Source organism: Typopeltis vanoorti, chromosome 12 (genome assembly GCF_054136105.1).
Source record: "Typopeltis vanoorti isolate ZY-2024b chromosome 12, IOZ_Tvanoo_1.0, whole genome shotgun sequence".
Lineage (NCBI taxonomy): Eukaryota > Metazoa > Arthropoda > Arachnida > Uropygi > Thelyphonidae > Typopeltis > Typopeltis vanoorti.
In genome coordinates, this window is record NC_143560.1 from 66,974,136 (window position 1) to 66,987,467 (window position 13,332).

Below are 13,332 nucleotides of genomic sequence, written 5' to 3' on the forward strand. Positions count from 1 at the left end.
ATGACATGCATCAGCAGTTTAGCACAACGAGTACAGGCCAAGTAATTATCTGGGAGAATTCAATTATGGTGATATAGATTAGAAGGGGAAGGAGAACATGACAAAATGGAAATGGAATTTATAAAGTTACTATTGCAGAAGAGACCAGGGGTTTGAGAGTGTTGGATGTGGAAATAGCATCAGAAGATGCTATCTATAACTACAGTAATAACTTTACCTCCAATTGGGAGAAAGTTACCATGCAGTATTATCCTGGGAGGCTTGCTCAACATGTAAAAATTTCAGTCAGGGAAGGGCTTATGCAGAACTACAAAGCTAGCAATTATGACAGGCATAGGAGGCAATTTAAGCAGTGCTATGTCATAAAAAACTACATAGAATGAATGTCGTTAATGCATGGGAAGTGGTCAAGGATTGTTTGAGTGAAGCAGTATTAACATGCATACCTAGAGTCAGGAGGATAAACTGAGTGGGGATTAAGTGGATGACTAGCAATATAAAGTAGAGCTGCAAAAAAGCATTATGGAAGGTAAAAAAAAGGTGATCAAACATATCCATGAGCAGTATAAAGCACAAGCAAGAAAGATAACTAGTATGGTAAGGAAGGCTAAATCAGATTGCGAGAAAAAATTAGCTAAGCAGGATAAAGTAAATCCAAAAGAGTTTTTTTTGCTAAGTAGCAGTAAGAGAAAGAATGATTATTGTAAGAAAACTTTACTCGGTGCTGATGGTAGGAAAATGACAGAAGCAAAAGAAATAGTTCAGTTACTAAGTGATCACTTTGCAAAGGTATATCATCCAGGTGGTGACTTTGCAGTTACTGAGGTGACAGACTGATGCGAGCAATGAAATAGATGAACTGGAGGTACTCAGTATATTGAAAAATATTAATGTGAATACAGCAGTGAGCCTGGAGGGTATGTCAGCTCATGTGCTAATAGAATGTGCAAGAAAAGGAAAGATGGAAGACAGTTCCATTACATAAAGGTTGCTCTAAGACAGACGTAGCAAATTACAGACCAATTAGTATCTCTGGAGTGGTGATTTAAGTATTGGAAAAGTTGGTTAAAAAAAAAAAGTAAAATATAGGTGGATACTCTATAGGAAGCAGCATGATTTTGTAAAAGGTAGTTCCTGCTTAAGTAATTTATGCACATTTTATAATAAGGTGGCAGCAGATTTGGATAAAGGAGGTAGCTACAACATGATCCTGCTGGACTTCGCAAAGGTATTTGACAGAATACCGCATGGAGAACTATTACATAAATTGGAGTCAATGGGAATTGATATGAGGACTGGTGGATGATAGCCATCAGAGGGTGGTGTATGGTGGAGTGGAATCAAGACAAATGAGGTGGACTAGTGGAATGCTCCAGAGCACTGTACTAGGACCACTACTTTTTAATTTGTGCATTAATGATATAGTGGAAGATTTAAAGGGGGATATTCAGTTGTTTGCGAATGATTCAAAACTAGGAAGGGCAATAGTTGATAAAGATGATATAAACATCTTGCAGGATGATTTAAATAAATTTGCAGTGTGGACTAGATTACAGGAAATTTGTTAGACTAGGGATATGGGAATGATAGTGAATAGAGATTTGAAATTCAGAGGACATATTGCAAGAATGGGCAAAACAGCTAAATACTTGGATGATGAAGAACACATTGATATGGCTATGATTCGGCCGCATGTTGACTACTGTGTACAGATTGGGTCACCTGCGTTTCTTGGGGAACGGGAGAAAGTGGAGAGGATTCAGAAATGAGTGGCCAAGGTGGTGATAGGTCTGTGGAGTGTTCCCTATGAGGATAGACTGGGGGTGTGTGGGTTGCAGAGTTTACCTGACAGGCAGAGGAGAGGAAATATTAGAAACTTAGAAGTTACTAAAGGGGTTTCTATAAGATTTACACAAAAGAAATTTTTCAATACGTGGGGAGTAGGGAAAATACAAGGGGTCACACTTGGAATTGTCCAAGAGTGTGATTAGTAAGGATACTCTAATAACTCGCACTTTTTTTTCTCCAAAATTCATGTTAAAAAATTTGCGGTGCAAGATATATATGCAGGGATTTTCTGAAACTAAAGTTTTTCAGGAAAAATACTAAATTGACATTTATAATTAAATCCTCAGTATTCATTATAATTTATAATTGCTCACATTATTTATAAAATGAATGCATTTACATGCTAAATATCAACACTATTTAAGTGATCGGTCGCTCACCTTCATCTCATCTCATCCTCCTTTTACTCTCTTTTACCTTGTGGTAAAAGAGGGTAAAACTCATCACTTGAGAACTCATCACTATGTCTATAGTGATGAGTTCTCAAGGCCGGTTTGCCTGCTTTGCAGGATGAAAAACCCCAGAATAAACTGGGGAAAAGACCCTACTGTCCGTGACAGGCTAACTTGGCTATGGCTGAGGAAGATCCTTCAGCTCCTCACGTCTCCGATGGGAATCGAACTTAGGACACTCCTTTCCCTGGCATATGGTTGCGAAACGCACAGCCACTAGGTCAACTGCGCAGACGGCTCACCTTCATCACACAATATATTTGAATCTTTTAGTGACATGTGTAACTAATTCTGCATATGAGTAAACATTTGTATATATGAAATTAGAGACTTATCTCTTAAGATAAGTAAGCAATATAATGTAAAACCGATATGGAATCTATTATATACTAAAAAACAACAGCACGTATTAAAAAAATCTGTACTTAGCTCAAGAGATACTACCAATATATATGCACATCTAAATATATATAAAGACACAAGCAATGTATGTATGCCAAGTGTAAGATGTGCATTTAAATGAAGTATAATCATCCAAAATATGTAAACTATGATATAGAATGAAAATACATGTGTAATATTTGTATAGCTAATTGTATATATATGGACAAAATCAATGTATGTATATAAACATAGAATGTCTGTTAACGGAACTTATCAATAGATTATTAAATCAATATACTACCAAAAATAACAGCTCAAAAACTGAAAAGGACAATAGAAAGAAATAGAAATTGAGCATGTGATCATGTTTTATTTTTGTTTAAAAAAATTATTATAAAACACTTCTGATAAGCATATAGCAATGATAAAAATCAAAATGCCAATTAAAATAAGCATTCAATGTACAAATGTATATATTGTAAATAGTTCTTTTTTTTAGTATACATAGTTTGTTTGTTTTGGTTCCAAACCCAAAATAAACAAACAGTGGATAACCCAAGAAATCATAGCTACCATAGAAGAGAAAAGAGAGGCCAATGAAGAGAATAGAGAAAAATACAGAGCACTAAAAAATAAAGTTGATAACCTATGCAAAAAAGTCAAAGAAAAATGGTTAGAAGAAAAAGCTAAGAAATGCCAAGAAGCATACCAACAAAACAACCTAAAAGTCTCCCATGATACTGTAAGAGAAATTACAAAGGAATTCTCAGCAAAAGCAGTAACAATGATAAACAACAAGATGACTGAAACCAGGAATATTGAATATATAAGAAAAATCTGGTCAAACCATTTTAAGACTATCTTCCACCAAGGAAACAAAACTACAATGCCAACAATAGAAGAAAATAATGATCACCCAAAAATTTTACAAGAAGAAGTTAGATACGCAATAAAACAGATGAAAAACAATAAAGCACCAGGCATTGATACTATCCCTACTGAACTGTGGTCATATGGAGGCAGCATATCAATAGAATATTTAACAACCCTATTCAATAAAATACTACAAACAGGAGAGATCCCAGATGACTGGAGAACTGGAAAGATCATCCCAACATACAAGAAAGGAGACAAAAGAGACTGCAGAAATTACAGACCAATCAATTTACTCCCTCACACCTATAAAATATTCATAAGAATTATAGAAAATAGATTAAAAAACACCTACAAAGAAATGATAGGCATAGAACAAGCTGGTTTCCGAGGAAACTATTCAACAATAGACCAAATTTTCACATTGCACCAACTAGCAGGGCTCAGCTGGGAAGATCATAAAGAATTATATTGTTGTTTTGTGGACTTTAAACAAGCTTTCGATAACATCAACAGAGAAATCCTTCTTAAAATTCTACTAGAAAAAGCAACAGACAAATATATAATACACTTTCTGATAAAATATTATTCTAACACAAATGCAATAATTAAAAAGGACACACTCAACAACAGAACCCATAGAGATCCAAAAAGGAGTAATGCTAGGATGCCCATTATCCCCATGCCTATTCAACATATATCTAGAAGAAGTTGTAAAGAAAGCAATAGACAATGAGCCTGGAATCAATGTCAACGGTTTAAACATAAATATATCAAATATGCAGATGATCTCATCCTTCTTGCAAGAACCCCAAATGAACTACAAAAGTTGATTAACAAGCTAAACGAAACCTGTAAAACATATGACATGACAATAAATATACGAAAGACAAAAGTGATGAAAATAGGGAGGAACAGAACTACCATCTCAGCCACCCTAAACAGAGAACAAATAGAGCAAGTAGACAACTTCATATACCTTGGATCAAAACTAACAGAAACAATAGATGAACTCAAAACAATCAAACACAGAATAGCGATAGGATGGAAAACCATGGGAAAATTACAGAAAATCTGGAAAACAAACAAGATATCTAAACAAGCCAAAATCAAATTATATGAAGCAATAATTATACCAACAGTCATCTATGGAGCAGAAACATGGACAGTTAAAAAAAGAGAGGAGAAAAAAGAAAACAAACATCACAGTTGTCAGACAAGAACTATTGTATAAAAAGACAATAATAGAAAAAATTAGAAAACAACAACTGAGATGGTTTGGACACACTGTACACATGGATGCAGACAGACTTCCTAACGTCCTAATCAATACTTTTCCAACTGAAAAAAGAAGACCTGGAAGATCAAGAATTACCTGGCTGAAATTAATAAAAAAACATCTTGGGATGCAGAACATATAAGGATCTTTTTCGAACAGCAAGGAATAGAGAAGACTGGAAGATCCTGCTCAAGAGAAGACTCAACCCGTCTTAGACGGAAGAGAAGAATACATAGATGCTTTGGTGGAACAAAATAAAATCGGTTTGAATGCACCAGTGTATCCTATGTCCATAGTGTTGAGTTCTCAAGGCTGGTTTGTGGGATGAAAAACCGCAGAATAAACTGGGGAAAAGACGCTACTGTCTATGCCCAAGACAGGCTAACTTGGCTATAGCTGAGGAAGATCCTTCAGCTCTTCATGTCTCTGGCAGGAATCAAACCTAGGACACTCCTTCCCCTGGCATTGGATGCGAAGTTCACAGCCATTAGGTTAACCTCGCAGATGGCTCACCTTCATCACACAATATATTTGATTCTTTTAGCAACAATGCTTCTGTAATAAAATAAATAATTTCTGACAAAATTATGTCCCAAGCTCTCAAAATCCAGTTGCATTACAGTTCTAATGATAGTCTCGTAATCTTAATTCTCCCCCCCCCCCCCACACACACGCAATCCAAGATCGATAAAAAGTCAATGCCCCCACTTCCAAATTTCCTCTACTGGTTGCTTTCATCTCTATGCATACGATGTGCAACTCAACAAAAGCAAGCTGACGATTGTTGAGTTGAAATGCCGATTCTCTTCAACTGAATTCCAAAATATATTCCACAATATTTGAAATTGTCATAACAACATTCACACTCTATTTCTTAAAGTTTTAAACGTTTTTCATGTGCAAATTTATGGAAAACTTTTTCATAAAGTAAAATCAGGGGTGCGAGGAAGATTTATATTTGAGTAAATACGGTAGTTTCTTTAATTGGAGAGTGGTGAATGAGTGGAATAGATTGCTATAGGTGGTTGTGAGTGCCCCAACAGTGAATACATTTAAAGAGATGTATGACAGGTATTATGTTAATGGATAGAATGAGTCTTTTGACTCGATTGGAGTACCCATATAAATAATAATTGCACCAGACATTTAAGGAACATTTTGGGAAAATCTGGGGAAAAGAGCAAAGTGTCGGATCCTACTTGGTCTCCACCTATACCTTGGATCCGATATATGGTTATTACAATGTTCTTAACTAGTTGATAGGTTGCAAGTTGATTTCTAATTCAAATATAAAGAAAATTTATATTTAAAGACTGCGCCACTTTATGTCTGAATTAGTTCAAGAATTGAAGATAAACCAACTCTTAACCAACTTTCCCTTATATGTTGTTATTATATATACTGGCCGAGTATATTTAACTTACTTAATTTACCCGCTTTGGTTCGAATATTTTATGAATGGTGCAGTAAAAGAGATTCAGGCAAAATACAACTTTTGATTAACAAAAACAAACATTTAATTTTAAAATTACAAATTTTACACTTAACTTCAAATCAGTAATTAAGATATCACAAACATTTTAGCTTCTCTGATAAGTACAATCATACAAACTCAGACAATGGTAAATCTGTTATCTCTATAATACAGTCTTCTCACAGTTCCTTAAGTTCCAAATACAATAAAAATTGCAGTAACACCTCTTCACAAACAAACACTTTTAATTTTACACTTCAGCTAATTCTCCGCAATAGTTACTGTTAGTATAAGAAAATTCTAGGATGAAACTCACACACTTATCTGTATAGAAATATTAAAGGTTGGAATAATCTTACCGATAATCTTTTTTTCCTTCATCTACTTATACGTAAACACTTAAACAGTATACGGCACTCATTAAATAAATCTTCTAAGCAATAACTGAATTAATCATCGATCACTATACACATAAACAAACATTCTTGCATGAAGTACTACTGATCACTCATGAATTAAGGCAACACACAATAATTCTTAACTTGAGGTTTTATATGTACAGTTGTTCATTCTTCCTGCATTCAATTAATTCATTAGGCACTATAATTCTAAACACAGCTATCCTTAAACTTAAACTTTACAGCCTCTACTATTCTCTAGTAACTCCGTGCTTTATTTCAAGATTCTATGTGTCCTTGAAAGGTCGGCCCTGAAATTTAATCTCAACTCAAGTATCGCTAGTCTATTTAGTAGTCACTCAGCTGTCTTCCATAGCTATAATTGTTATTCTACAACTTATTAGCTAACCGCCTCTCAACTAGTAGACTTTAATTAACTCTTTGAGTGATTTTGCCGACTCGCTATTATCGCACTCTGATTCCCGAATGCTGAATGCTCCGATTCCAACCGAATGCCAACCCTCTCCCTCTATGTTTCCTCTCTATGTCCTTCTATCCTTTATTTTCAGTGTTCCTCGCTTATATATCCGCTCTTCCCGCCTAAATTATTCTCGTGATCTCTTTAACTAAAACTCTTTTCAATAAACTTTTAACATTCTCCTCACGTACTGTTCCAAACTCGCGCTTGCTTACTTACATACGTCTCTATGTTTATTATTTTTGTTTTGTTGTCATAGAGACGTATGTAAGCAAGCAAGCGCGAGTTTGGAACAGTACGTGAGGAGAATGTTAAAAGTTTATTGAAAAGAGTTTTAGTTATGAGCTATTGCATAACGTTAAACTTCTACAAGTAGGAATAAATAGAGAATATTTACATTTCAATTAATGCGCAGTTAAATTATCAAATACAAATTCTTATAATATTAACATAGTAATAATTAAAATAGCTTAATAATATTTAATACCGTCTTTTTATTATTAATAGATATATCTTTGATTAAATAATTAAATATTAGACAAAATAAAGGTAGTTATATGAATATTAAATTATAAAATAAGTTATTTACATTAAATAATGTTTACAATTCTAGACTTTGTGATGGAAGATCATGTTGGATTCTGAACCAAATAATAATTACTCTAATCTCTACATAATTAATCAGAATCCAACAAAAGCTAATAATAACAATAAGTATCTACTGAATTTCTGCTCAGGATATGAACTAGACCATGTTCCAGTGTTAATCCAGAATAATTTAATAAGTAGTTTCTTGACTACTTGTATATGGGTAATATATGACTTCTGAATTACTTTAACCTAGGTATCTCTCTGGGTCTGGCTCCCACCGATGAAACCTCAATGAAGGTTGAAACCAGTCTGGGTGTGGTTCTTCCCATAATGCACAGCATTATACACATCCAAAAGGGTGTGTGTGCGTGCTTTGCATTATGGGATACTAAGACAAGTGATGTGAAGTCATTAGCCTACACACACACACACACATGAAGCCCAGTTGTGAAGATACTTCATGTGCAAACTTTGCTTGCTTACACTTGTAACCAAAAATATAATTTATTGGCATCTTTAATTTACAGTATAACCAAGTGAGAAAACTTTCAACCTCATTGACTATGTCATTGTTGATAGCGATATTTTCATGTCGGTTTAGGGGTACAAGAATGTATATTGAAAAAACACCATGCAAGTTGTAAAAAGAATTAAAGTTGAGCAGCTTTTATAAGTAAACTGTGAAGTTACAAGACAAACATTATTGAAGAAAAAGAATAAAACATTTGGAAAACAAGACCCAGACTGTAGAGTCTCAGCAGCAAACTCTGAAGAAATCACTGAATGATTCATCTAGGGAGGTATATGGTGAAATTGTTTGCAAGCTTAGTAAAATAACACCATGGTGGATGCAAGATGTTAAAGAAGTAATCCTGGACGACAACAAGAAGAGAGCACATTGAAAGTTCCTAGTAAATAAGTCAGCAGATGCCCTAAAATGATACAGAGAAAAATGCAAGAAAGCTGAGTTTTGTGTAAAAGTAGCTAAACGAAAGTCATGGGAAGACTTCCTGATATATAGAAAATAAATATCAGGAAGGTGGCAAAATGTTCTATAGGATCTTGAAAAGCTTAGCAATGGAGGAAAGAGTTCTATAAAAGGGAATCAAAGATGATAGAGGTGACATGAAAATTGAAAATAAGGATATCCCAGACGTCTGGGGTAATTATTTTGAAATACTAAAATGAAACAAGCAGTGACAGAAAGTGGTAGAAAATTTTCAAGAGGAATGAAAACAGGAGTGCATATCAATACTTGAGGTACAAAAAAGCCATCAAAAACCCGAAATGTGGAAAGGCAGCTGGAGTAGATGATGCTAGTTAGGTCAATAATTATTACATGTGATGCCATTTTGACACTGTATGGTCACTGCCACACCTCATTGGGGTTTGGGAATGAAGCTGTCTGCTAGAAGATTCCCTTTCCACAAAGAGTTAGTAGGATAAACACAACATTCATACCCATGGTAGGATTCAAACTCGCAGTCTCTTGGCTGGAGAGAAGATACACTAACCACTTGGCCAACCAGGCTTGTTTGCAGAAACTACACTGCACAATTCAGAGTGCCTCATCTGATGGTTGAATTCCAAATGATTAGGATAGAGTTCTCACAGTTGTCATACATAAAAAAGGGAATAAAGCTGAATGTAAGAATTACACAGGAATTTCTCAACTAAGTGTTCTATATGTTCTTCACTGAGATTGTAGCTGTAGTTTTCTATGGTCCTATCTATTTTCATAGTTTGAAATCATGAGAATATGACCAGGATCTGTACTTAAGTTTTGTACATCTGGAAAAGGCATGCAACAAGGTGCCAAGTAAAGCTTTTCAAAACATTGCAGTTATATGGGATAAATGGAACATTACACACTGCAATACAGTCTACATATAAGTTTTAAGTTAGCATTTCGAATTGACAAGGATGCACATTGTTTCCACTCTTATTCATCTATATGGATCGCATTATGAAAAAGTGGCATTAACCCTGATATTAAAATCAGAGTTATCAAACTTAGCTCTTTGCTTTATGCAGATGATGATTTACTCTTAAACATATCCAAGTACAAATCTCCAGGGTATTCTGACTGCTTCACATCTCAAATACCAAAAATGTATTTTAAAAAATTGGAACAAAAAACAAAAATATATCTTAAAAAATCCACTGAACTAGCAAAGTTCTGTGTAAAAAAAAAAAATTATAATAAATAAAAAATCTTGATTGACTTTACTAGCATCAAGGTCTCAGTCCTAATGGGTGCTGAACCTCAACTAGCATCCTCTGTAACTATATATCGCGTAAACTTTCCACATTACATCATCATACATGATACCTTTCATAAGCAGGGCAGGGCAATCATCAACAGCCAACTTTTTCACTACTTGAATACTCGCCAGTTTCTTAGTGATCAACAATATAGATTCCACCATTCTTGCTCCATAGCAGATCTCTTAACTAATCTTACTTATCTTTGTACACAAGCAATGGAAAAAAAGTCTGAAAAACTCAAGTCTGGAATTATATATCCCCTCCCCCATTTGCATTCTAAATGGAGAACTTATAGAACAAGTAAAATATTTCAGCTATTTAGGCACAGTTTTTAGTGAAGATGGTAAATTAAATTTGAAACAGACAACAGATGTAGTATGCAAGATGATGTTTAAACCAGTTTTAAGTCATGGAGCTGAGAGTGCTGGGTTAGAAATAAAACACTTGACCAAAAATTAGAGGGCTCTGAGAAAAATTAGGAGCAAGAACCAATGGCATCAATGGCAGCAGCATAATAAAAATGATGACATTATGAATGTTAACTTGACATTGTTAGCATTCAAGAATGTATGAGTAGGGATAATTCAAGGTACTATAGTCACTTAAACAGAATTGGGAGAGGAAAGGTCGGCAAAACAAGTTTTTTTGTTTTTTTCCCCCCAAGTTAGCAGGGAAAAGACCCAGAGAAAGTCTAAGATCTAGATGGATTGATTCAGTCAGAAATGCTTTAGAAGACCAAAATGTTAGATAACAATAGTGCTGAAAAGTAATAGACTAATTTAGAGGAAAATTGTTGATAGAAGTTTAATAATAAAACTTAATCATGCAATGCTGTCATAATAGCCTATACACTCCATGAGGGTGCATATCAAGAAATTGATGATATAGATGATGAGGACTGTCAAAAATACAATAATGGCATAGGCCATCAAAACTATTCTTTTTCCTATAAATTAAAGATACCAAGAAATTATATACTTGGTTTAATCCATTATCCAAGTGTAAGCAAACAAAGTTTGCACCTGAAGTACCTTCAGGACTGGGGTAACTCGTGGCAAAGGTGGTATGACTTCACATCACTTGCCTTAGTATCCTATAATGTAAAGCACATCTCCTTGTGGATATGTATACTGCTATACATATTTATGGGAAGGGTCACTAACCGGACCGGTTTCGACCTTTATTGAGGTCTCATCAGTGGGAGCTAGACCCAGAGGTGAGATACCAAGGTTGAAGTAATGCAGAAATCATTTTCCTATGTGTTGCCAAAAGATGTCACATCTTATTATTCAAATATTCTGAATTAGATACTAAAGCAAGTGATGTGAAGTCATACCATCATTATTCAAATATTCTGAATTAGATACTAAGGCAAGTGATGTGAAGTCATACCATCATTGCCATGAGTTTTTCCAGTCCTTCAGGCCAAAGTTTGCGACTGAAGATACTTCAGGCAAAAACTTTGATTACACTTGGATAATGGATTAAACCAAGTGTATAATTTTTTGGTATCTTTAATTTATAGTTTAACCAAGTGAAAAACTTTCAACAAATATTCTTTTTCCTACATGGAACTCACCATTTAATCAAAGATTCACCAGCAGATTCTGCTAGTCTCTGTAGGGAATCTTGCTACATTGCGCATTCATCTTTAGTCTGTTTGGAAAAACTCAAGTTATCGCTAATGAAATGTTCGAGGTAAGACAGCCATGACCTATGGCTTTCTTATCTTTTTATTAATGTAGGATTGTATCAGTATTCTGTTCCCCTTCTTAGACATTAACGACCATAATGGTCACAGGATAATAATTTCAGCTAGTTTCTCAAGTGTCTTAAACTGAGCTCTACATCATGCTCCAATGGAACGAAAATAACAGCAGCTGGTCAGTAATTGTAGAATCTCATAAAAAAGGCTTCATTATTTTTCTCTTACTTTTGATAAGTTAAATCCTCAGACCAAACTAGATTTAATCTTTTTTCCCAGGTCTACCTTTTTAACACAGGCAATCCTTACTACAGCAAACTTGTAGGTAAACAGAAATAGTTTGTTACAGTGAATTTCTTTTAGCATAGCATTGTACATATGGGAGTTTGGGCAGAAGGTTTCAATTATTAAGTCTGTTATAACATGTTCACTGAATAAGTCTGTTATAACATGTTCACTACAGAATGAATCAACTATACATATTCATAGCTGCCTTTGTCTCAAAAATTTTGCTTTCTTTTCTACTTCTCAACTAAACTTCTCTTTGTTTAAATACTCTGCCTTAAAACTCCCATATTTGGAATAATGCATCAAATAAGCTATATGTTCAGAAGGGAATGACTGTGATGGTTATTAGTAAACAGGTTATTAGTAAACCACAACAAATGGTTTACTAATAACCTGTGAGAGAGGATATTTTGAAAAAAAAAAAAAAAAAATAATAATAATAATAATAAATAAATAAACAATAGCAAAGGGATTTAATTTACTTAACAGATATGCAGATGAGTTAATTCTTTGAATGGTCTAAGAATCATGATTCACAATGATCCAAGACCTATTATACAGATACTTGCCAACAATGAACAATAACCTACTTCCCAATGTTGATGATGATATCCTCAGGTTGAACTCTTCTTTTCAGCATACCCATCTTAGGATGTTCACCACGTCCTCTAAACAAACCAGGAGGTTCAATTTTAAAATTACCAATTTTCTGTTTATGGCCATCAATGATACAAAATCCATACTGGTTTTGCAATTCTTCATTCTGCTTTTTAATCATCTGTTAAAGAAAGAGATTAAAAGCATTACATGCTGTCAACTCTAGATTATAAAAATATGAATTACAGAAAACTATAGTGACTATTTTTGATCATTTTTAACAGATATTAAAATAGCTAATTTTATTTTAAAGACAGGAGGTCGAGTAACTTAATTTGCTATTTTAGCAAGTAATGTTTTGAAAAAAGCATCATTTAAAATAATGCAGCCCATTTGCTTCTTCCCCATTTCTGAGGGAGTTAACAATAACCTCTAATCATCATTAAAAAATTCTATATGGAATTTTTATGCAGGAATAGAATATTAGCGAGCCCTAGCTGATGGAAAACGGTAGTCATATGTGGGCAGTTGGTCAGGATGTTTGAAGGAGATGGTCTGGTTGTTTGAAGAAAGCAGTGTTAGATTATATACCCAGGAAGATATATCAGGTAGGAGTAAGATAGAAGTAATGTAGATGGTAAGTTATGAGCCCTCTCTGAATAAGTCCTTGAAGATGTCAAGCAATAATAATTTTAGG

General features: G+C 34.3%; 1 protein-coding gene across 1 annotated transcript in view; it reads right to left on the reverse strand.

Moving 5' to 3' along the window:
• Top1 (DNA topoisomerase 1) overlaps positions 1-13,332 on the reverse strand; it is a 198,059-nt gene that overhangs the window by 121,724 nt on the left and 63,003 nt on the right. Inside the window, exon 6 of the mRNA XM_090401923.1 lies at positions 12,629-12,816. Within this exon, the coding sequence (XP_090258049.1) occupies positions 12,629-12,816 (188 nt within the window). The remainder of the gene's footprint in view (positions 1-12,628; positions 12,817-13,332) is intronic.